General features: G+C 32.1%; 2 protein-coding genes across 3 annotated transcripts; both read right to left on the bottom strand.

The window, feature by feature from the left end:
- Positions 1–4,872: 4,872 nt before the first annotated feature.
- LOC143080876 (dynein axonemal heavy chain 3-like) lies at positions 4,873–12,269 on the bottom strand. 2 transcript variants are annotated; one of them, XM_076256988.1, is made up of 3 exons: positions 12,040–12,269; positions 8,254–8,439; positions 4,873–5,198 (listed from the first exon to the last, which is right to left on the bottom strand). In XM_076256988.1, the coding sequence occupies exons 1-3, from the start codon at positions 12,097–12,099 to the stop codon at positions 5,040–5,042; spliced, it is 405 nt and encodes a 134-aa protein (XP_076113103.1). In that variant the 5' UTR covers positions 12,100–12,269; the 3' UTR covers positions 4,873–5,039. The 2 variants fall into 2 exon arrangements, with proteins under 2 accessions (XP_076113103.1, XP_076113114.1); XM_076256999.1 differs by lacking the exon at positions 12,040–12,269 and adding an exon at positions 8,728–8,879.
- A 5,774-nt stretch (positions 12,270–18,043) lies between these two features.
- Positions 18,044–22,762, bottom strand: LOC143080868 (dynein axonemal heavy chain 3-like). Its single transcript, XM_076256975.1, has 3 exons — positions 22,585–22,762; positions 19,418–19,603; positions 18,044–18,576 (listed from the first exon to the last, which is right to left on the bottom strand). The coding sequence occupies exons 1-3, from the start codon at positions 22,642–22,644 to the stop codon at positions 18,418–18,420; spliced, it is 405 nt and encodes a 134-aa protein (XP_076113090.1). The 5' UTR covers positions 22,645–22,762; the 3' UTR covers positions 18,044–18,417.
- Between the last annotated feature and the right edge of the window lie 3,785 nt (positions 22,763–26,547).

Genomic DNA, 26,547 nt, shown 5'->3' with positions numbered 1-26,547 from the left:
ATGTGGGAAAAAATGACTTCTTTTTACTTAATCCTTATTCAATACATGCAATGTAATCGAGTGGACCAAAAGACAAAGCAATTTACATGCTAACATTAAATTCTAGCACGAATTTAACAAAGTTGTGCGACTATTTATTTTTGTGGTCGTATGCAATTTATTTATATTTTTTTTTTATTGTGTATATAATAACGTATCTACTAGTATTACGTTAAAACTTTTATTTTGCATAAATTATTTTCCATAAAAGAGTCATCCTTTCTTCCAAATACAATAAAATATATGTCATCGAATTCCGTACATATTTTTTTCAATTAAATAAATGTGATAGGATGGTCATGTGACCATCGAAATTATGACAGTCCTAAGATAGCTTTGTATTACATCCTAAGACATGTCTCAGACACGTCCTAAGACCATCCTAAATAATGCCCTAAGACATATCTTAGGACATATCCTAGGATACTTTCATTGATACTGTACCTGTATTTCTGTTACAATGGTAACTACTGTTAATTTCAATGAAAATTCAGCGAATACTAGCACGACTACTATAACTAGAAAAGAACAAAATGAAACCAATACAAACTATAGATGAAGGCCCTCATGGCATTGTCAAAGTAATCACATAATCACAACTTTATTGCCAATATAATCATATAATCAATTCAATTCAGTTCAACTTTTTATTACTTTAAACACATTATGCTTATCAGTGCAATAAATACAAATACATTTTTATAACACAACATGACATAATACATCAGAGAAGCAAATAAATATCAAGTATTGACCAATTATTATAACAGTTCGGTCCTATGATTAAGTTCATTAAACAAGAATTTACACAAATTACGCAAATCTTTTACATGTTCAGTGCTGAGAAGTTGGACTAATTTGGACGAGGATGGACGTCTATAATTATAAGGTTTAATAAACTGTCTCCTTAAGTCTCTATAGCATTCACAATGTAAAACAAAATGGAATTCGTCTTCAGTGATATTCAAAGTACAAAGAGTACACTTTATATCTAACCTATTTACTCCTTGATAAATATCATTAAATATTTTTTTGTTAACAAAATAATCAAAAATACAGTCATAGATAATCAAATATTCAAATAGAATGAAATTCAAAACAGTGTGGCTGTGGCCATTGATTGACACATTAAATTCATCCATTGACTGGGACAATTTACGTGAACGTTTGTCTGTAACGACCACTGTTCACGACGTACCTACGATAGACATTTAAACTGTGGGGTCACCAAAGGTTTCTTAACGCCTTTAATTATAAAATAATTCGAAAAATTAATCAGGAATAACCTTTATGTTTTGATTTATATAATTGATATAAATCAAAACATCGTGTTATTTCTGATTAATTTTTCGAATTACTTTATTAAGGTGTTGAGAACCTTTGGTGACCCCATAGTTTAAGTGTCTTTAAAAAGTACATAGTGAGCAGTGGTCGTTACATACAAACGTTCACTTAAATTGTCCCAGTCAATGGATGAATTTAATGTGTCAATCAATGGCCACAGCCACACTGTTTTGAATTTCATTCTAATCATGAATTTTTTAGTCTGGTAATCAAATAATCACTACAAAAACGGTTAAGTAATCACATGATAAAAAACCCTCGAGGAGGCTCATAGATGACTGTCGTGCACAATAGATTCCACGTATAAAATTTGGTGACATAAAATCTTTGAAAAAAACAAATTTCACTATCAAGATAACGTAAACATACAAATTATTTGCCAAAACTGTTGTTATGAATCGAGAAAAAAACAACAACATCTGTTCAACTATTTGTCTTTATTTCATATCCTTTAAGTTAGTTGGAATCCAATGCTTTAAACAAATTGGTCCCTTTAATACATGATATTGCCGCTTATGAATCGAAGTCTCTCAATAACTGTTCATAATTATAGTTTGAATTTAAGTATAATAGAGGTTTCTCAACATCTTACGAAGGAACGAAAATCGCCCTTACTTGACGCAACTTGTCGTAACGAGAAAAGAGGGAGCAGTAATTTATCTTATAATTTTGGATTATCGGCTGTGCTCTTCTTCCCTTTGAAATGTCTTTTACATGTAAAATATGCATGCTTGATTTTTTAAAACCATTTTGAAACAAATACATATTATATTTATTTGATATTATATAATATATTATATACAATTTACTGTTCAATCAACACAGTTGAAAGTCTTATTGATCTATAAATTTAAGTGAAGAATATTTAATCAAAGGACAGTAATCGTACAAGAAATTTTAATAAACATGATGACAACATCACTATTTAGTTTATGTGAAAAAGGTAAATATAGATTCATGTATATGGATCGAAAGGGCTAGGATTTTTTTTTTTTATCTTAGCTAGATGCTGATTAACGGTAAAAATTCGTTCGTGGACACGAGGTAAAATAAATCTAGGAGTGAACGCCTTTCGATTTAAATTTGAAAAGAAAACATCCCAATAAGTTCCTGGATACTTCTTTGCCCCAACCACTAAAATCCAAATGATCTCTTCTTATTGATATATTGTTATAAATTGGTAGACTTAACAAGAAAAATAAAGGAAAATATTTAAACTTATATATTGTGTTTTTTGTTGTTATCATGGCCTTTCTTATTCTATGTGTGTATGTTTCTTCTATAGTCTAATTATGAGTATATACATTTTTTTTCTTGTTTATTGTTTCCGTTAAGCTTCTATGGCATACTGTGTATATTTCCTCTATTTTTCATATTTCTCATTTTTCTTTTTAGTTAGGGGTGTAATATATCAAAATATATATTTTGATAACTATGTGACTACCAGTTGTGTTAGGGTTGTAGCACTCATACTTTCAACAAGAACACACAAAACTCTATTTCTAACGATAGATCGAGTGCACCTTTGAATTTCTTTTACTGATTCCCAATAAATATTAGAAATAAAAAAGCTATGTTGCGACATATCTATTCAAGATACTCTCCGATACGAAATAATGAAACTCACAGTAACTCAAACAGATTGGACCCATAGAAGGTACGTGTGGATATATGAAATATATAAAGTTGTGTTATCTCGATCACTTATCAATCCTTTACAAAACGCTAATTTCGCAATGAAATGAATGGAATATTTGCCACTGAACGTTAAACACCAAACAATCAATCAACCAATTGCAAACTAGATGTGTTGATTTTTTTAATCAAGGACATTATAAAAAAAAATCTTTTTGAATGGATAAGGGAGATAAATCGAACGCATATATACGACATGTCAACAAACGGAACTCAACGTAAGAAAACGAAACAGTCAAAAACAGAAAATAAATTGGAACACGGATGTTTAATGACAACAATAAAATGCAAGGTTGCAAAAAAGGATATTAAGTTGTTAACTGTTGTCTTTTAAACACACTGCAGTATCGGTAGACATTTATTATGGATTTTATTATAACAAAATTACTGCTCCATAACGATACGTTCGTAGAGTTTCGTCCGTTCGTAAGATGTTGAGAAACCTCTAACACGCGGTAAGCTTTTACCAAAGCATCAGCTTATAGATCAAAATGATGGCATCACAGGGTTCCCGTAACATTATACGAGACTTCATGTTTCTGACAAGAAGTTTTTTTTTAATGCAGTGAACAAAATATACAAGTATGGAGACTATTATGATACACACATACTAGACATTTGACGAAGCTAGGATTACACTTTAGACTTACGATTACAGGTGACAAAATCATGGGGTCATCTCAAAATACAAAAGCAAACCAACAATACAGATACAAAATAGCAATTGTGCCTTTTATATAAAAAAAAAAGATGCAAGCAACACGTTTAAATTTCATGTATCCGAAGCGCTTTTCTGGATTTTCTATCAAGACCGCACAAAGCCGAATGTTTGAAGACAAGGATTTATAAGTACCGAAATTATAGATATATATATTATCAGCAGGAGCAATAGACTTTACCCGCGAAACAGGGTACTTTCATGCAATGGTTAGTATACGAAAACCAGTGAAAACATTGTTTAGAGGATCTACAAACTGTTTCATTTGAAATAGTAATGTTGGTGTCGTTGTTTGTTATGCACGATTACAACTTTGAATCCACAACTGTTGTCTTAAATAGACTGTGATTTTTTTTAACAATTTCTTTTCGCCTACTATACTTTTGCATTTTTTTTTATCCCTAACAATCAGTTGAATAGATTTGTGTAAGTAAGTAAAACAATCTTGACTTTGACCTGTAATGGTTTACTTTTATAAATTGTGACTTGGATGGAGAGTTGTTTCATTGGCACTCATACAACATCTTCCAATATCTATTGAATATGACAATAAAGTAATAAACGATGATTTTGTAACGAACAATTTTTTTGTCAAATAATTGCTTTGTTTTCACACTCATGGACATTCATATTGTATGTCCCTAAATTTGGCCCGGAAGTGACCAGCAAGAACATCAGTATTCACAGGTTTTTAGAAAAGCAACTATTTCTTTTGTTTATTTACTGGGGAATTCCGCCCAAAAAAATAAAAACTTGTAGAAGAGGGACGAAAGATACAAGAGGGACAGTCAAACTTATAGATTGAAAATAAAGTGACAACGCCATGGCTAAAAATAAAAAGAGACAAACAGACAAATAGTACAGAAGACACAACATAGAAAAATAAAGACTAAGCAACACGAACCCCACCAAAAACTTGGGGTGATCTCAAGTGCTCCGGAAGGGTAAGCAGATCCTGATCCACATGTGGCACCCGTCGTGTTGCTTATGTTATTACAAATCCGGTAAATAGCATGTTCATTATAACATTGTATATAAAAAAGAACAAATTCATAAAAATTAAAGATTTTAAATTATTTTCTACAAGGTATCACAATTGATTTTAAATTAAGACTATCAATTCTCTACATGTAGCCATTTTGATGGCATCATTAATACAACCACGTGATATTTATACAATGTATACACATAGAAATATATCAGTTTTTGGATCATTTTGTTCATGCAATATGGTCTATATGGGTTATTTTCCATCGGCAGATTTCTTAAGATTATCATATTTTTCCATAGCAATAACCCATGAACATAATTTCCATATCGCCCCTGACACATTCTTTGCTTGTGCAACACTAAACTCCGGATCACTTGTATATTCATTGCGTATCTTTGTTATTACTTCCGGCTGAAATGAAGATATAAAGATTAATGTAGATTATGACACTGATTTGTATTGATCTATTATAATCAGACAAAAGAGTTAAAAAGTTTTCTCTTTGCATGTGAGGCTATCGATCAATTCGTTTAATTCTATTAATGGCAGATTAATTTTGAGGTGTTTCTGCGTAAACATGTTTCTTTAGACTCTGAAAGATGCAGAGCTTGCTATACATTATAGACACCCCAATAGACACCTTTTAATAAAGACCATATTTTTGACCCCTTGTGCTGTTTTTTTTAGCTCACCTGGCCCGAAGGGCCAAGTGAGCTTTTCCCATCACTTGGCGTCCGGCGTCCGTCGTCGTCGTCCGTCGTCCGTCGTCCGTCGTCGTTAACTTTTACAAAAATCTTCTCCTCTGAAACTACTGGGTCAAATTAAACCAAACTTGGCCACAATCATCATTGGGGTATCTAGTTTAAAAAATGTGTGGCGTGACCCGGCAAACAAACCAAGATGGCCGCCATGGCTAAAAATAGAACATAGGGGTAAAATGCAGTTTTTGGCTTATAACTCAAAAACCAAAGCATTTAGAGCAATCTGACATGGGGTAAAATTGTTTATCAGGTCAAGATCTATCTGCCCTCAAATTTTCAAATGAATCCGACAACCCGTTATTGGGTTGCTGCCCCTGAACTGGTAATTTTAGAGAATTTTTGCTGTTTTTGGCTATTATCTTGAATATCATTATAGATAGAGATAAACTGTAAACAGCAATAATGTTCAGCAAAGTAAGATTTACAAATAAGTCAACATGACCAAAATGGTCAGTTGACCCCTTTAGGAGTTATTGACCTTTATAGTCAATTTTTAACCATTTTTCGTAAATCTTAGTAATCTTTTACAAAAATCTTCTCCTCTGAAACTACTGTGCCAAATTAATCCAAACTTGGCCACAATCATCTTTGGGATATCTAGTTTAAAAAATGTGTGGCGTGACCCGGCCAACCAACCAAGATGGCCGCCATGGCTAAAAATAGAACATAGGGGTAAAATGCAGTTTTTGGCTTATAACTCAAAAACCAAAGCATTTAGAGCAAATCTGACATGGGTAAAAGTGTTTATCAGGTCAAGATCTATCTGTCCTGAAATTTTCAGATGAATCGGACAACCTGTTGTTGGGTTGCTGCCCCTGAATTGGTAATTTTAAGGAAATTTTGCTGTTTTTGGTTATTATCTTGAATATTATTATAGATAGAGATAAACTGTAAAGAGCAATAATGTTCAGCAAAGTAAGATTTACAAATAAGTCAGCATGACCAAAATGGTCAGTTGACCCCTGAAGGAGTTATTGCCCTTTACAGTCAATTTTTAACCATTTTTTCGTAAATCTTAGTAATCTTTTACAAAAATCTTCTTCTCTAAAACTACTAGGCCAAATTAAACTAAACTTGGCCACAATCATTATAGGGGTAACTTGTTTAAAAAATGTGTGGCGTGACCTGGCCAACCAACCAAGATGGCCGCCATGGCTAAAAATAGAACATAGGGGTAAAATGCAGTTTTTGGCTTATAACTCAAAAACCAAAGCATTTAGAGCAAATCTGACATGGGTTAAATTGTTTATCAGGTCAAGATCTATCTGCCCTCAAATTTTCAGATGAATCCAACAACCCGTTGTTGGGTTGCTGCCCCTAAATTGGTAATTTTAAGGAAATTTTACTGTTTTTGGTTATTATCTTGAATATTATTATAGATAGAGATAAACTATAAACAGCAATAATGTTCAGCAAAGTAAGATTTACAAATAAGTGAACTTGACCGAAATGGTCAGTTGACCCCTTTAGGAGTTATTGCCCTTTATAGTCAATTTTTAACCATTTTTCGTAAATCTTAGTAATCTTTTACAAAAATCTTCTTCTCTGAAACAACTGGGCCAAATTAATCCAAACTTGGCCACAATCATCTTTGGTGTATCTAGTTTAAAAAATGTGTCCGGTGACCCGGCCATCCAACCAAGATGGCTGCCATGGCTAAAAATAAAACATAGGGGTAAAATGCAGTTTTTGGCTTATAACTCAAAAACCAAAGCATTTAGAGCAAATCTGAAATTGGGTTAAATTGTTTATCAGGTCAAAATCTATCTGCCCTGAAATTTTTGGATGAATCGGACAACCTGTTGTTGGGTTGCTGCCCCTGAATTGGTAATTTTAAGGAAATTTTACTGTTTTGGGTTATTATCTTGAATATTATTATAGATAGAGATAAACTTTAAACAGCAATAATGTACAGCAAAGTAAGATTTACAAATAAGTCAACATGACTGAAATGGTCAATTGACCCCCTAAGGAGTTATTGTCCTTTATAGTCACTTTTTAACAATTTTCATAAAATTTATAAATTTTTACAAACATTTTTTACTGAAACTACTGGGCCAAGTTCATTATAGATAGAGATAATTGTAAGCAGCAAGAATGTTCAGTAAAGTAAGATGTACAAACACATTATCATCACCAAAACACAATTTTGTCATGAATCCATCTTCTTCCTTTGTTTAATATTCACATAGACCAAGGTGAGCGACACAGGCTCTTTAGAGCCTCTAGTTTTAAATTATAACTAGACTGCTGTCGCATAACGTTTATTCATTATTTGTGGCCTTCGACTGTTATTCCTGTCCTGTTATATATTAAATGTACCTGTATTACCTGTAAAATGGCGCAAATGAAATATCTGTGGCGCAAATGAAAGATTGGTTTTAAAAAAAAATGGCGCAAATGCAATGCGCCCTTCCGCTCGTTGATATGGTTGCTGTCTCTTCTCCATTTCCGATTTCATTTAAGATTTAAATTATTTAATTAGCAAAACAGTGAAACTTATATTTTTTCATCTCAGTGATCACACTGGTTCAAACTAGATTTTTGTTTGTATAAACTCATGCATTAAATTCAACTCTTCATCCATGCAAGTCAACATTTATAAAAGTAAACCATTAAAGGTCAAAGTAAATTGTTATAGATACATATAGTAAAGAAGCCATTACCATTGTTTTTAAATCCAGAGGGTCTCATTTTATACTTACAGGTATGTTATCCTTGTTATAATTCTGAATCTGCTGCATTAACGTATTTACATCACTAAGTAATTTCTTCGACTGTTCCCATGACGGAGTCCTACCAAGCAAAATGCATACTGCCTCCATGACCTTTTTAACTAGTTGTGGTGGATGTGCAAATGATTTAAGCTCTGTAAGAGAACCTTTGTTTATCTGAAAAGCATAGAAAATAAATAGAATTTCTAACTTAATATCATTTTCAATTTTCCGCAAGACACTTACTATTCAAATGCGTATCATTTTCGCATCAAGAAATGCGTACCCTGTAGATATATTGGTCTCAATGTCTTATGGGATACAAAACATATTCATTACAGTTTCATAGGGTTTCACATGTAAAGAACGTTTAAGTATTCAATATAAATCAAAACAGTAAGTTTATTCCTGATTAGTTTTGCGAATTTTCTTATTTAGGCGTTCAGAACCTTTAGTGACCCTTACCTTTTTAAGATCTTTAAGAACGACTTCGATATCTGTAGAATTATTTTCCTGTGTAGCCATTTTTTACTTATTAATAGTTATTGTTTACATTTAGTAACTGAAAAATAGGTATTTACTGAGAGCTTGTTTCATTTTTAATAGTTCATATATATAGCATTTCGTGACCAATTAATTACATTATTTTGGAATGTTCAACGGAAATTCCCCGATTTATTTTTCTCAGATTAAGAATAGTTTTTAATTGAGCTAATCATGCTAATGAAGGTGTGTGTGTGTATTTGCAAACTATGGATTAAAAACTTTAAATTTTAAGAATAAACCCAATCGTTTAATATGTTATACTGAACTTTAGATTTAAATCTTTTGTTATTGTTATGACGACATTCATGATGGGAAAATATAATGATTTTCCAATAGTTTGTCTGGTTACTGAAAGTTAAAATATAGAACAAAATAATCAGATTTAAGACAGAAATTTTTAGTCAAATACGATAGTTTAGATTTTGACTTAAGACAACATAAATCATGGGACTTATTTTATGATCCCTGAAATTAAAAAAAAAATGATAATATCATTTTCTGTTTCAGAATAGAGTGCTGAGTTTTATCAATAAATCGATACAGTGAAAAAGTGAAAAGGAAAACAAAAAAAAAAAAAAAATCGGCGAAAAGGTGACCTTACTGTAGAAATGTAGTGTTTACTATATACGTTCAAAAATTGTGCTGATGTTTTTTAAGTACACAAATTGTAGCGGATACAATAAAAAAATGAGGTAATATATCCTATGAAACAACTGTTCCACCGTTGCTGGAATGACGTGTATGTAAACAACAACACATGGTTTCATAAAAAAGAAGTTTAATTTATACTTAATATACATTGTACCTGTCCAAAATCAGGAGCCTGTTTGTTTTTGTTGTATTTTTTGCTTATTATCGTGTCTGTTTTTCGTTGATTAGCCATTAATTTGATATATGCATAATGGTGAAAATATACCACCCATGGGCGCTCTTACATACACTTGTTTGTATAACTGTCCATTTAACCCAAATTCATTGTTTCTTAGAAAAAATTTAAAAAATGCAGTTAAACTTTTTTTGTTGGGAATCATTAAAAGATATCTTGTGTATCAATTAATTCTACTGCATTGATAACCGTTTCTTTTAAATTAACAATGATTATATTTGTGGACATATTCGTTACATCATCATTATCATATCATAGGCAATAAGAATGCATTCCCTTTTTTATCTTGTGTGACTCTATTTTATTGATGAAATCTGTTTTATCTAGAATTCAAAAGTTATGCCTCTTCAATAATGGTTTTATATTAGGTCAATTAATATCTCAATCTCAATCCATCTCATGGGAGAGTTACACATATTGTAGATTGGTCGTAAGGAACATTAATTAATGTACATTGTATCATACTTGTTGACTAGTTCGCAATGCCTCATTAGTTATTTCTAAATTAATTTATATGAATTTTTGGAAGACTGAGGTACATGTGTCCATGTTTTGAATCATTATCATTCTTTAAAAATTATACATTAAGATAGCTATTTCGTTTTTTTTCTATATAGATTTTCAACTATTTATTTTATTATCATATAGCAAATAAGTGAGTTAGCGATCAGTGTAACGTTCTTTATTGTCATGTTTAGAATATATTGAATATCCCGTATGGAGGTGCTCTTAATTGCAGGAAGCTAATACAGACAAGGAGAACAAATGTTCCGAATGAACAGAAAGAAAGTTTCCGAATATTCCTCCATAGACCATAGGTACCAGTCTTGTATTACAACTCGTTTCCGGTGCATGTCAAAACATGGAGGGAAACAAAATAGTGCATTTTTTTCTGAATTTTTTTTCTGAAATCAATTTTTTCTGTTTGATTATAGGTTTATGCTGAATTGAAACATATATATAGACTTTAAAAAAAAATCTTGCATCTTTTGGGGATATCAATCCAGGAAAGTGGAAGGATATCATGTTTACTGGAAGTGGTGCGGCCTAGTAAAAATAGCAAACAGAAAGTAGAAAAAAATGTTTTGACTTCAGGATTGCGTAACTTTTTATTCTTCGTGGCATGACCTCCTTTTTTCTCTCGATTAAATCACAATTTCACATTAGTAGAGACATGATATGAACATGATTTTTTTTCTATGTAGCATTTTTTATTTTTTTTATTTTCAAAGATCAGCTGTTTAGCATGTAAGCCTATGGAGCAGTCAATTACAAGACTGCAACATATTTCTAATTAATAAATATGCGTGAACTCTCAGGGGTTAACGCAAAAATAAACAGAATTTGTAACTTAATATCATTTTCAATTTCCCCAAAGACACTGACTATTGAAATGCGAATCGTTTTCGCACCAAGAAATGCGTTTCCTGTAGATACATTGGTCTCAATGTCTTATGGGATTAGAAATATATTCATAACAGTTTCATAGGGTTCTCAAGTAAAAAACGTTTAAGTATTCAATATAAATCAAAACATTAAGTTTCTTCCTGATTAGTTTTGCGAATTATTTTGTTTAGGCGTTCAGAACTTTTGGCGACCCCACAGTTTAAATGTCTATATAAACAAGTATACGTCGTGAGCAGTAGGACGGTTACAGAAACACGTTCACCTAATCTGTCCCAGTCAATGGATGAATTGAGTGTGTCAATCAATGGCCAGGGCTACACTATGAATATGATTCTATATAATTCCATTTCCTAACGTCACTTGCTAGAACTAACATACTAAACGTTAAGACGTATGTGTTAAATATTGTGTTTTTTCATACATATCATATCGAAATTCTATCTAATCAATTTCATTCTTTTAACCAAAAAATGTTTTTCTATCTATGAAAAATTGGTAAATTTATAAGAAAATTGTATCTGAGGAAATGTTTAGTGATGATCCACCTAAATCAAGATCGACTTATTTAATTATTTCAAACCCCAATCAAAATTAAGAGTAAATATAAAAAAGAAGATGTGGTATGATTGTCGATGAGACAACTCTTGGACACAAGAGACCAACTGACACATATATAAACAACGGTAGGTCATCGTACAGCCTTCAAGAATTAGCAAAGCCCTTATCGCATAGTCAGCTATGAAAGACCTCGAAATAACAAATGTATAATAATTTAAACGAGAAAACTACCATTTAATTTCTTTTGTAAAATTCAAATAGGTTGTCAGTGTAAATGAAGATGAGTTATTGATCGTATCCGTACTAAAGACTCAAAAACAAGGAATAAATTTAAAAGCTAATTTTACCGAAATTCAATATGTCTTTATACGAAATCTTACCTTTTTGAGATCTTTAAGAACGACTTCGATATCTGTAGAATCATTTTCCTGTGTAGCCATTATATTCCTATTATTGACAGTTATTGTTTACATTAGTAACTGAAACATATATATCTACTGAGCTCTTGTTTCACTTTTAATAGTTTATATAGCATTTCGTGACCAATTAGATACATTATTTTTGAATTTTAAACGGAAATTCCCCGATTTATTTTTCTCATATTAATAATAGTTTTTAATTGAGCTAATGTAGGTGTATGTGTGTATTTTAAATTTATATTTGAAAAGAATAAACCCAATCGTTAATAGGTTATACTGAACTTTAGATTTAAATCTTTTGTTATTGTTACTGAAAGTCAAAATATAGAACAAAATAATAACATTCACGACAGAATATCAAGTCAAATACGATGTTTCGGATTTTGACTAACACCACATAAATCATGGGACTTATTATTTGATCCCTGAAAAAATTATAATACTTTTTTCCCTTCAGAATAGAGTTCTGAATTTTATTAATAATTAAATAGAGCGATACAATAAATAAGGATAAAAAAAGGGGGATCAGCGAATTGACATAACGACGTTCCCTTTTATTTGCTTGTAAAACCTTAATATATTTTGTATTGGGAATCCGGACACTATATAGAAAAAAACATTTATGTTTTCTGTACATGAAGCAAAAGTATCGATCGGAGTTTGTATAAATTTCAAGTTTATTTCGAAACAGAATGTAATCATGCTGTAGAAATATTGTTTTTTTATTCAACAAATCGGTTCGTTTACTACTTACATGTACGTTCAAAATGTGTGCTGATGTTTTGTAAGTAGATACATCTTAACGGAAATTCTCTAACGAGTTCCATTATAACAATAATCAAAAAATGAGGCAAGATTACCAATGAAAATCTATTTTACCGGTGTTGACTCGACGTGCATATAAACAAAAACACAAACTGTATAATCTATAACATATGCAATTGACGAAAAAAATACCTCATATACATGTGTATATTGGCCTTATTCCTTATTAGAGTATATAATACTATTTATTATGATTTTAACCTATTTTACATGATTTCCAAAACCACACATACTATGTATAAAGTGCGAATCCAGTTAGTTAATTTTCACCGTTGTATGCGATAATTATAATTAAAAAAGAAAATGTGGTGTGATTGCCAATGTGACAACTGTCCACAAGAGACCAAAATGACACAGACATTAACAACTATAGGTCACCGTACGGCCTTGAACAATGAACAAAGCCCATACCGCATAGTCAGCTATAAAAAGCACCGATATGACAATGTAAAACAATTCAAACGAGAAAACTAACCATTTTTGCTAACGGCCTTATCTATATATAAAAAAATGAAGGATGATGGGGGAAAACTGCGTTTGTTTGCATTTTGAAAATACAAAGTATTTGATCTGAAAGTATTTTTAACACAATTTCATTAGAATGCAAATTTTTAATGTATGATAATAGGATTAAAGTCCATAAAAGTGTCATTAAAGCAGCATAATCCATAATATTAATCACTGAATGCGATTTATTTTAACTATAGATGCGATGAATTATCACTGTAAGTGCGATCATTTCTGATGTGGATTTTTTGGAGGTGCAATGAATTTTCATTGTCGTTTTATATGATAATTCGACATGCAACAACTGAAAAAAGTCTTTTAATGACAATTTGAAAGGAGTGGTTGTCGTAGATGCCTACTTGAATATACACGGGTATAACCAATGTAACTTTAAGGTTGAATCCGAATTTGCATTGTGTAACGTTCGTCGAATTTGTTTTTTGACGTTCGTTGCGATAATTCGTTATAATTCTGCATAGTTCGTTAGTAAAACAACAAGAACATATTTTTTGCTGTGTCTATTGAATTAGAAAACACCCGCGACATCGCGGTTATGTGACTGAATTTTAGTATCTAATTATATATAAACTTTATTTTCAGCCTGGATTTTTAGTACTTGTATGTCATCTGATAAAGTCATGCTGTTATAAGACGCACGGCCTTGTCTGCTTTCAAAATCTTTCTGTTTGAACCAACGGATTTGGAGCTTATTACATTTAAGCTCACCGGGGTCTGAAGGGCCCCATGTGAGCTTATACATCGCTTGGCGTCCGTCGTCGTCCGTCGTCTGTTGTCGTCGTATGTCGTCGTAAACTACTTCAAAAATCTTCTCCTCTGAAACTACTGTACCAAATACCTTCAAAGTTTAACTAAATGTTCCTTAGGGAATGTAGTTTATAAATTGTAGCCGAAGTTTTGATCCATGTACAAACATGGCCACAATGGCTAAAAATAGAACCTAGGGGTCAAATGCAGTTTTTGCTTATATCTTAAATCTAAAGCTTTTAGAGCAAGTCTGACATGGGTTAAAATGTTTAATTGATAAAAATCTATCTGTCCTGAAATTTTAAGACGAATCGAACAACCCATTGGTGGGTTTGTTGGGTTGCTGCCACTAAATTGGTAGTTTTAAGGAAATATTGCAGTTATTGGTGAACAGCAATAATGTTCAGCAAAGTAAGATCTACAAAAAAAGTTAATAGACCATAATTGTCAAAAGACCCCTTTAGGAGTTATTGCCCTTTAAAGACAATTTTACACAATTTATTCATCAAGTTTGCTAACATTTAAAAATCTTCTCCTCTGAAACTACTGGGCCAATTACCTTCAAACTTTAACTAAATGTGAGAGCCTCTTGTTTGTTATATTAATTGTTTAGAAAAGAAAAGGGCCTGGAAAGGTTTTATTTTTTAATCAACACCATTGTCCTATATTAGTAATATATATAGTTTAATTCTTTAATCACCTGTTTTGTCATGCTGGCTAATCATCGCTCGTAAATATAAATCAACATGCGTTCAGGTATTTTAAATCTAATCTTGTATTGTAATATTCTTTACAAAGCACAAAAACGACAGGAATTACCTCAAAAGCTAACCAAACTTTTACACAGAATTCTTCATAATGGATATAGTTACTCTACTGTTTTCAGGTCATTAAGAATAACATATTTTGGTATTAATATTAATTTACTCATAGTGTCTTTGCATCGGAAATAGACACATTCATTCTTGAACCAGTTGTTGGCATTTTACGGGTTATGTTCTTCTTGTATAATTTATAATGGTATGAAGCAAACCCTAACGGGAGGAATTGTGCTTGTTTTTTTATAGGATGATGACAAAAACTTTCAATCAGTTTCATTAAGGTCTGGAGTTGTCATGTCTGTAACTGTTATTAGTCATTGTTGATTTATGTATCACTGTCATTTTTCTTAGTTTCTTTTATTACATATTCTGACATCGGACTCGGACTTCTTTTAAACAGTTTTACTGTGCGTAATGCTGCGTGTTTCTTCATTCTACTTTGGCTAGAGGTATATATAGGGAGAGGGTTGAGATCTCGCACAACATTTTTTTTTTATTTGTGCCTGTCCGAAGTCTGGAGCATTTTACATTTGTAAGTCTTGTTTGTTTGTTTGTTTGTTTTTTTTTTTAATTTCAGTTCATTTAAATGTCATGGAGATTAGTATGAAGTCCTTTATCACTGAACTATTACACATTTTCATTTAGGGGTCTACTGTGGCCCACCTTTGCGTGTGGAATTTTCTCGCTGCTCTTTGGTCGGGTAGTTGTATCTGATATATTCCCCATTTACATTCTCATTTTTTTCCATTTAACTTGAGGTGTATTAATGTCTCAGGGACATAGCCTCAATAGCTCACCTTGTCCTAAAGGGCCAAGTGAGCTTTTCTCATCACTTGGCGTCCGTCGTCCGTCGTGGTCGTCCGTTTACGCTTAGAAAATTCTACTCCTCCGAAACTACGTGACCAAACTTGGCCTAAATCATTCTTAGGGTATCTAGTTTATTAAATGTATCCGATGACCCCGCCCACCGACCAAGTTGGCCGCCATGGCTAAAGATAGAACATGGGTGTAAAATTAAGTTTTTGGCTTATAGCTCTGAAACTAAAGCATTTAGAGCAAATCTGACATGAGGTAAAAATGTTCATCAGAGTAATTTCTATCTGCCCTGATAAATTGGTAATGTTAAGGAAATTTTGCAGTTTGTGGTTATTATCATGAATAATATAATAGATAGAGATAAACTGTATATAGCAAAATTGTTCAGCAAAGTAAAACCTACAAATAAGTCAACATGACCAAAAGAGTTATTGCCCTTTAAAGTCAGCTTTTCACACCTTTTAAAAAAATTTGTAAGTTTTTACAAAAATGTTCTTCTCTGAAACTACTTGGCCAAACTAAACAACACTTGTCATAAATAATCCTTACGGTATCTAGTTTCAAAAATGTATTCGATGGCCACGCCCATCATCCAAGAAGGCCACCATGGCTTAAAATAAAACATGGTGGTAAAATGCAGTTTTGAGCTTGAACTGGAACTTCAGCATTTAAAGCAAATCTGACAGCATAAAAATGTTCATCAGGTCAAAACCTATTTTCCCTGAAATTTTCACACCCGTTGATGGATTGCTGTCTCAGAATTGTTATCTTAAGGAACTTTTGCATTTTTTTGGATAATATCTTGAATAAACTGTAAACAGCAAAATTGTTCAGCAAAGTAAGATCTACAAATAATTCATAATAACCAAAAAAAAACAAAAACAAAAAACAAACACAATTGACCACTGTAAGAGTTATTGGCCTTCGTAATCAATTTCGAACAACTCTTCGTAAAATTTGTGTAATCTTTTACAAAATTCTTCTCCCCTGAAAATACTGTGACAAGTTCAACCAAACATGAACATAATCATCATTAAGGTATCTAGCTAAAAAGTGTCAGATAACCCTGCCTACCAACCAACAGGGCTGACATTGCTAAAGGTAGAACATAGGGAAAAATAAAGTAAGTTTTGTCTATTATTTTTTTTAACCGTTATAAATAGACACAATCTTAAAGGAAAACAAATATCTTTAGAATAATGAGCTCTACTAATTGTACATATTTACGCAAAACTGTTAGACAAATTCTTATAGGAGTTATTGCCTATAAATAAAAAATAAAAAAATAAAGATATATATTTTTTTCCATTTTTGCTGTTTATCAATAAAACTATGATATTTAGAGAGAAACATTTTCTTTTCTGTTAAGCCTCATTATGACAGATAAAAACCATCCTAAATCACAAAAATGATTAGCTGGGCAAGATCAATTAATAAGTCAAAAAACTAAACAGACTAAAAGATCAGTAATACAAGATCAACAAAAAAAAGCATGGTCTATTCTCGTCTACGATGCTCGAAAGTGTGCTCTGTTTGATATTTCCATATAACAAGATGGGCGACACAAGCTCTAGAGCCTCTAGTTTGTATTAGCTCATCGGGGCCCGAAGGGACCCATGTACACTTATGCCATCACTTGGCGTCCGTCGTCTTCAGTCGTCTTTTGTCGTCAGTCGTCGTAAACTATTTAAAAAATCTTCTCCTCTGAAACTACTGAGCCAAATAGCTTTAAACTTTAACTGAATGTTTCTTAGGGTATCTAGTTTATAAATTGTATCCGAAATTTTGATCCATCAACATTCCACGTATAAAATTTGGTTACATAAAACCTTTAACCAAAGTTTATTTCACAATCAAGAATACGTAGACATACAATTATTTACAAAAACTACAAGTATATCACCCATGTTATGAATCGAGAAAAAACATCGTTACAACCAATTGTCCTTATTTCATATACTAGTACGCTAATTCTCTAAACAAATCGATCCCTTTGATATATGATATTGCCGCCTATGTAGTCTCTAAATTACTGCTCATAATTTAAGCTTGAATGTAAGTATTCTTATATTCTCGTACGCGGTAAATCTCATAAAGCACCAGCTGATATAACAAAATGATGGCATCAAGATATCCAGTTATATAATACGAGACTCCATGTTTCTGACAAGAAGTATTTTTTTATGCAGTGAACTAAATATACTAGTATGGAGACTATTAAGATGCACATATAAGTAAAAGAATCTTTAAAATGACAATAAAGTAACAAACGATTATTTTGTAACAAACAATTTTAATGTCAAATAATTCACTTGGTACCATACTCATAGGTATTCGAATTGTATTTACATAAATTTGGCCCTGAAGTGAACATCAGTATTCACAAAAAAATTGTCACAGGTTGTAAGAAAACCAACTATTTGGTTTGTTTTTATAAAGGGAAATTCCGCCAAAAAATTAAAAAATTGTTGCATGTTCGTTATACATAAAGAAGCACCAATTCATAAATTAAAGTTTTGACGGCATCTTTTATACAACCACGTGATAAGTATGCCATGTATACATATGCGATCATTTTGTTCCTGCAATATGGTGACTATATGGGTTATTTTTCATCGGCGGACTTCTTAAGATTATCATATTTTTCCACAGCAATGACCCACGAACATAACTTCCATATCGCCCCTGACACTGTCTTCGTTTTTTCAACACTAAACTCCGGGTCACTTGTATATTCATTGCGTATCTTTGTTATTATTTCCGTCTGAAATGAAAATATAAAGATTAATGTAGATTATGACACTGATTTAGATTGACCTATAATCAGACAAAAGAGTTAAACAGTTTTGTCTTTGCATGTGAGGCTATCGGTCAATTCTTTCCTTTATATTTATGGCAGATTAATTTTGAGGTGTTTCTGCTTAAATTTTTCATGTTTGTTTAGACCCTGAACGATGCAGAGCTTTCTATACAGTATGGACACCTCGATATACACCAGTATTTTAATAAAGACTATATTTTGACCCCTTGGTGTGTAAATAACGTTCATTCATTAGTTGTGACCTTCGACTGTTTTCCGCTCGTTGGTCAAGTTATTGTCTCTTTGACATTTTCTCCATTTCCATTCTCAATTTAACTATCACTATTGGTGTCGGAATCGACCCGGAACTTGTTAATTATTGGTTAAATGAATTATTTGGAAAACAAAAGGACTTGGAATGGTGTAATGTTTAATCAACATCATGATGAATTCATAGTGCTTGCAGTGAAAAATTCAACATACATACATAATGTTGATTAAAAAAACCCACTTGCAAGTGAGTAGTTCATCATTGTTGTTTTTAAGCATATTTTGACAAATTGGACCATACTTGCTCAGTATGAGACAACTCTCCATCTATGTCACAATTTATAAATTAACCATTATAGATCAAAGTAAAGTTATAGATACATATACCTATAATGATTTACTTTTATAAATTGTTGCTTAGAGAGAGAGAGAGAGAGTTGTTTCAATGGCACTCGTATCAAATCTTTTTATATTTATATAGAAGAGAAACCATTACCATTTTTTAAAAATCCAGATGGTCTCATTTTATACTTACAGATACGTTATCCTTGTCATAATTCTGAATCTGCTGCATAAACTTATTTACATCGCTAAGTAATTTCTTCGACTGTTCCCATGACGGAGTTCTACCAAGCAAAATGCATACTGCCTCCATGACCTTTTTAACTGGTTGTGGTGGATGTGCAAATGATTTAAGCTCTCTAAGCAAACCTTTGTTTATCTGAAAAGTATAGATAATTTGCTTTAAAAAAAAGTCAATACGTGAAACTTAGAACTTTTTTTTATGGTCATTCTTATTTCAACTGAATTGTAAATTATATCTCAGTGTTTTCATCGTCATGTTTGTGGAGGATGATATATTTTTTTTTGTAAATCATGACAATTTGGGTATGTTGAGTGGTGTTAAATATAAAGTGTGGAGATAAATGTTGATTATATTTCGATATTAATTTTTACCAACGTGAAAGGTCAAACTACTACCTATGGATGACACTTCTAGGGTTCTTATTGGTAGAGGTAATATTTCACCTAAGTCCCTCAGTCATTTTATTTACTTTTCTGTAAAAAACAGTCATTTTATTTACTTTTTGTAACAAAAACAACCCATATTAAATAGGTATTGGAAGATGGGGTATGAGTGCCAATGAGATAAATCTCCATCCAAGTAACACTTTATAAAAGTAAACCATTTAAGGCCAAGGTCCGCCATTTAACACAGAGCCTTGGCTCACACCGAACAGCAAGCTATAAAGGGCCCCAAAATTACTAGTATATACTGTATAAAACCACACTTATGAACTACATAAATAGACGACAATTACTGTACATCAGATTCCTGACTAAGGACAGGTGCAAACATTTGCAGCGGGATTTTGTTTCATAGAGTGTGGAATATTTATTCCTACCAATAAGACAAAATCTACTTACTAATCATTTGTTTTGTGCATGCAGTAAAACCCTGTACCACAAATAGAAATGGGTTTGAATCCAGCTAATACATTTAAATTGTTGCTTATACATGTATACTTAATATACCTGTTCAAAATTAAGACCTGTTTTTTTTTTTTTGCTTATTATCGTGTCTGTTTTTTGTTGCTTAGTACAAAACATTGCCATTAATTTGATGAAGATATATGCATAATGGTGAAAATATACCACCGATGTGCGCTCTTACGTGTATAACTTGTATGTATTACTGTCTATTAAAACCAAATTCATTGTTTCTTAGAAATAATTTAACAAATGCAGTTTAACCTTTTTTGTTGTATATCTTAAAAAGATAGTCTTGTGTATCAATTAATTCTACTGCATTTATAACCGTTTCTTTTAAATAAACAATGAATATATTTCTGTACATTTTCATTACATCATCATTATTATATCATAGGCAATAATAATGCATTCCCTTTTATCTTGTGTGACTCTATTTTATTATTGAAATCTGTTGTATCTAGAATTCAAAAGTTATGCTCCTTCAATAATGGTTTTATATTAGGTCAAATAATTTTTCAATCTCAATCCACCTCGTGGGAGAGCTACACCTATTGATGATCGGTCGTAAGGAACATTAATTAATGCACATTGTATCATACTTGTTGACTAGTTTGCAATACCTCATTAATTATTTCTAAATTAATTTTATGAATTTTTGGAAGACTGAGGTACATGTGTAAAATTGAGAATGGAAATGGCGAATGTGCCAAAGAGACAACAACCCAACCATAGAGCAGACAACAGCAGAAGGTCACTCACAGGTCTTCAATGCAACGAGAAATTCCCGCACTCGGAGGCGTCTTTCAGCTGGCCCCTAAACAAATATATACTAGTTCAGTGATAATGAACGCCATACTAAACTCCAAGTTGTACACAAGAAACTAAAAGTTAAAATAATACAAAGCTAACAAAGGCCAGAGGCTCCTGACTTGGGACATGCGCAAAAATTCGGCGGGGTTAAACATGTTTGTGACATCTCAACCCTCCCCCTATACCGCTAGCCAATGCAGAAAAGTAAACGCATAACAATACGCACATTAAAATTCAGTTCAAGAGAAGTCCGAGTCTGATGTCAGAAGATGTAACCAAAGAAAATAAACAAAATGACAATAATACATAAATAACATCAGACTACTAGCAGTTAACTGACATACCAGCTCCAGACTTCAATTAAACTGATTGAAAAATATGTCTTCATCATATGAATATCAGGCACAATCATCCCCTTGAGGGGTTTAGTATCATACCATCATAACATATATGAGAAGAACATAACCCGTGTCATGCCAACACCTGGTTTATTAATAATAAATGTGTTTAAGTCCATGTTTTAAATCATTATCATTCTTTAAAATTATACGTATGGATAGCTATTTCATTTTCTTTTCTATATAGATTTTCAACTATTTATTTTATTATCATATAGCAAATAAGTGAGTTAGCGATCAGTGTAAAGTTCTTTGTTGTCATTGTGACTATATTAAATACCCCGTATGTAGGTGCTCTTAATTGCAAGAAGTTAATACAAATAAGAAGAACAAATGTTCCGAATGAACAGAAAAAAAGTTTTCGAATATTCCTGAATAGACCATATTTCTAACTAATAAATATGCGGTTCACGCAAAAATAAACAGAATTTGTAACTTAATATCATTTTCAATTTCCCAAAAGACACTGACCATCAAAATGCGTATCGTATTCGCACCAAGAAATGCGTATCATGTAGGTACATTGGTCTCAATGCCTTATGGGATTAGAAACATATTCGTAAAAGTTTCATAGGGTTTCTCAAGTAAAGAACGTTTAAGTATTCAATATAAATCATAACATAACATCAGTGTACTCCTGATTAGTTTTGCGAATTATTTTATTTAGGCGTTCAGAACCTTTGGCGACCCCACAGTTTAAATGTCTTTAACAAATATACGTCGTGAGCAGTAGGACGGCTACAGACACACGTTCAACTTATCAGTCCCAGTCAATGGATGAATTAAGTGTGTCTATCAATGGCCGTGGCTACACTATGAATATGATTCTATATAATTCCTTTTCCGTACGTCACTTGATGGAACTAACATACTTAAAGTTAAGAAGTATCTGTTAAATATTGTGATTTATTGTTCGTTTCCGTACTAAAGACTCAAAACAAGAAATAAATTTAAAATCAAATTTTAACGAAATTCAATATGTCTTTATACGAAATCTTACCTTTTTGAGATCTTTGAGAACGGCTTCGATATCTGTAGAATCATTTTCCTGTGTAGCCATTATATTCCTATTATTGACAGTTATTGTTTACATTAGTAACTGAAAAATATATATCTACTGAGCTCTTGTGTCACTTTTAATAGTTTATATAGCTTTTCGTGACCAATTAGTTACATTATTTTTGAATTTTAAAAGGGAAATTCCCCGATTTATTTTTCTCGGATTAAGAATAGTTTTTAATTGAGCTAATGTAGGTGAATGTGTGTATTTTAAATTTATATTTAAAAAGAATTGACCCAATCGTTTAATATGGTTATTTAAATCTTTTGTTATTGTTACTGAAAGTCAAATTCTAGAACAAAATGATAGGATTCACGACAAAATACTTCAATTCTAGGTCAATTACAATATTTCGGATATTGACTCAAACCACGTATTCTAAATGTATAGGACTTATTATTTGATCCCTGAAATTAAAAACAAATTATAATAAAAATTTCTGTTTCAGAACATAGTGCTGAATTTTATTGATAAATGAATAGAGCGATACAGTAAAAAAAGATCACAAAGAAAGAAAAAAATGGGCGAATTGACGTAACGATCTTTTAATATGTTATAGACTCATACAAGAACTTCTTAGGAAGAAAGATAAGAAGTTAGCAATATCCTTTAACTTTACTTTCCGCTATAAAGATGATGTCCTCTCACTAAATAATATAAAGATGATGTCCTCTCACTAAATAATATAAAGATGATGTCTTCTAACTAACTAATATAAAGATCACTAACTAATTAATATAAAGATCATCTCACTAAATAATTCAAAATTTGGTGACTATGTTGAAAGCATCTATCCCATCAAACTAGAGATAATGGATACAACATATACAGTTAAGTCAGCCTCATATCTTGACTTACATCTAGAAATTGACAATGAGAGTCGGTCGAAAACAAAACTTTGCGACAAAAGAGATGATTTCAGCTTTCCAGTTGTGAACTTTCCATTTCTAAGTAGCAACATTCCAGCAGCACCTGCATACGGGGTATATATCTCCCAATTAATACGATATTCCGGTGTTTGTATTTCCTATCATGATTTTCTTGATAGAGGGCTGCTGCTCACAAGGAAGCTATTAAACCAAGAGTTCCAAATGGTGAAGTTGAAATCATCCCTTCGTAAATTTTACGGACGCCATCACGAGTTGGTTGACCGTTATGGAATAACCGTTTCACAAATGATATCGGATATGTTCCTTACGTCGTAACTACAATCCCCTTCCCTTTCATGAATGTGACCTACCGAATTAAGACTATTCACCGGATTTGTTATAACATTAGCAACACGACGGGTGCCACATGTGGAGCAGGATCTTTTCACCCTTCAGGAGCACCTGAGATCACCCCTAGCTTTTGGTGGGGTTCGTGTTACTTATTCTTGATTTTTCTATGATGTGTCATGTGTACTATAATTGTTTGTCTTTTTCATTTTTAGCTATGGCGTTGTCAATTTTTTTTCGATTTATGAGTTTGACTGTTTGACTATCCGTCTGGTATATTCAGTCCCTCTTATATACTGAATGTTAGATTTAAATCTTTTGTTATTGTTACTTACAGTCGAAATCTAGAACAAAATAATAAGATTCACGACAGAATACTCCAATGTTAAGTCAAATACGATGTTTCGGATATTGACTAAGACCACGTAAATGATGGGACTTGTTATTTCCTGAAATTAAAAACAAATAAAATAAAACTTTTTCTTTCAGAAAAGTGTTGTGAATTTTATTGATAAATGAATAGAACGGTACAGTGAAAAAAGGATAAAAAAGAAGATAAAATCAGCAAATTCACCTTACGAAGTTCCCTTTTATTTGCTTGTGAATTTGCAATACCGAAAACTATCATTTTCAATGATTTTAATTTTAGAGTTTAGAATGACGTCCATTATTACTGAACTAGTATACATTTTTGGTTCGGGGTCAGCTGAAGCACGCCTCCGGGTGCGAGAATTCCTCGCTAAATTGACGACCCCTTGGTGGCAATCGGCTGTTATCTGCTCTTCAGTCGGGTTGTTTTCTCTTTGACACCTTTCCCCATTTCTAATCTCAATTTTATTCAAAAATTTAGTCCAAAAAATTGTCATTTAAGCAGCAAAATCATTTAAGATTCTATCAGGCAATGTCAGTGGGGATGAAAATCAATTTAACACATATCATCCATAACAATAAATAAAGTTGAAGGAAACTGTTTCCTGAACATGAAGCAAAAGTATCGATCGGATTTTACATAAATTTCAAGTTTTTTGCTAAGCAAAATGTAACCTCACTGTAGAAATATCGCTTTGTATTGAACGAGTCGGTTCGTTTATTGTACGTTCAAAATTTGTGCTGATGTTTTGTGAGTACATAAATCGTTGCAGAAATTCTCTAAAGAGTATAATCAATGTACATGTAAGGTTGAATCCGAACTTGTGTTGTGTAACGTTAGTCGAATTTGTTTTCTTCGTTGCGAGAATTCGTTATAATTCTGCACTGTTCGTTAGTAAAACAACAAGAACATGATTTAGCTTTTTCTAAAGAATGAGAAAACACCCGCGTGGGACTGAATTATAGTATTGTTTTTATATAAGCCTTATTTTTAACCTGGATTTTTAGTACATGTATATCATCTGATAAAGTCTTGCTGTTGAACTCTTGAGCTTATTACTTATTTGTAATATAAATTATTTTGTAAACAAAAAGGCCTTGAATGGTTTTATTTTTAATCAACACCATTGTCCTTTATTAGTTACCTATAAAGTTGAATTATTTTATACGCTTCTTTTGCCATGTTGGCTAACAAATTGGAAACTGACCATATACGCCTTATATTATTAAAAGTTTGGATTTTTAGCATTCGTCATGTAATCTTGTAAGAACGTGCTGATTAAACAGTACACTAAAACAATGGCTTTCAGAACATTAGAACATACCTCTAGCCAACGTAAAATAAAGAAACACACAGCATTATGCACAGTAAAACAGTTTAAAATATTGTCTCAAGGACATTTACCTCATTAGCATACCTGGTCCAAAAGTGCCAAGTGAGCTTTTCTAATTAATTGGCGTCCGTCACCCGTCGTCGTCGTCCTATAACTTTTAGAAAAATCTTCTCCTCTGAAACTACTTGGCAAAATGAAACCTAAATTGCTCTTAATCATCCTTAGTGTATCTTGTTTTTAAAAATTTATCCGATGCCCCCGCCCATCGACAACGATTGCCGCCATGGCTAAAAATAGAACATGGGAATAAAATGCAGTTTTTGGCTTATAGCTCTGAAATTAAAGCATTGAGAGCAAATCTACATGGTGTAAAAATGTTCATCAGAAGAAGATCTATAAGCCAACAAATTTTCAGATAGATGCATCAGACAACTCGATGTTGGGTTGTTGCCCCTAAATTGTAATGTTTAGGAAATTTTGCAGTTTTTTGTTATTATCATGAATATTATAATAGATAGAGATGAACTGTTAACATCGAAATTGTTCAGCAAAGTTAGATCTAAAAATCAGTTAAAAAAGCGCTTCGGTCGCATTGAAATTATTAAACGTATTGTTTTCATTTTTTTACATCACTGCGTCGATACCTCTGCTGGTGGACTTTAAGTCCACGAGGGTATATTTAGGTCAGTAGTCAGTACGGACATGATTTAACAAACTTTTCTAAAATTGTCCGTTTATAAATTTTTAAACTATTAGGAAAATAAGGTTTCAACTCCCTCAGGCAAAATTGACTTTAGATGAATTTGGCTATCAATTTTAGGTATTTTTGTCATAAAGTTCTTCAACGATTTCGGTACTTATACATCATCGGATTTCAAAGGTTTGGCTTTTAGCGTTCCTGATGAAGGTAAATCCTGAAAAGCGCTTCGGACGCATTGAAATTATTAAACGTGTTGTTTTCAATTTTCTAACTTGACCAAATG

The sequence above is a fragment of the Mytilus galloprovincialis genome, chromosome 1 (genome assembly GCF_965363235.1).
Source record: "Mytilus galloprovincialis chromosome 1, xbMytGall1.hap1.1, whole genome shotgun sequence".
NCBI lineage: Eukaryota > Metazoa > Mollusca > Bivalvia > Mytilida > Mytilidae > Mytilus > Mytilus galloprovincialis.
Note: the sequence above shows the minus strand (reverse complement) of the source record. Positions and strands in the feature narration are given on the sequence as shown.

Excerpts from the sequence above, each read along its gene's own strand:
- LOC143080876 (XM_076256988.1), bottom strand. The coding sequence starts at position 12,099 with ATGGCTACACAGGAAAATGATTCTACAGATATCGAAGTCGTTCTTAAA. Across the intron at positions 8,440-12,039 it reads TTCTTAAAGATCTCAAAAAG|ATAAACAAAGGTTCTCTTAC; the intron begins GTAAGATTTCGT and ends TATGCTTTTCAG. Across the intron at positions 5,199-8,253 it reads ATAACAAGGATAACATACCT|CCGGAAGTAATAACAAAGAT; the intron begins GTAAGTATAAAA and ends TCTTCATTTCAG.
- LOC143080868 (XM_076256975.1), bottom strand. The coding sequence starts at position 22,644 with ATGGCTACACAGGAAAATGATTCTACAGATATCGAAGCCGTTCTCAAA. Across the intron at positions 19,604-22,584 it reads TTCTCAAAGATCTCAAAAAG|ATAAACAAAGGTTTGCTTAG; the intron begins GTAAGATTTCGT and ends TATACTTTTCAG. Across the intron at positions 18,577-19,417 it reads ATGACAAGGATAACGTATCT|ACGGAAATAATAACAAAGAT; the intron begins GTAAGTATAAAA and ends TTTTCATTTCAG.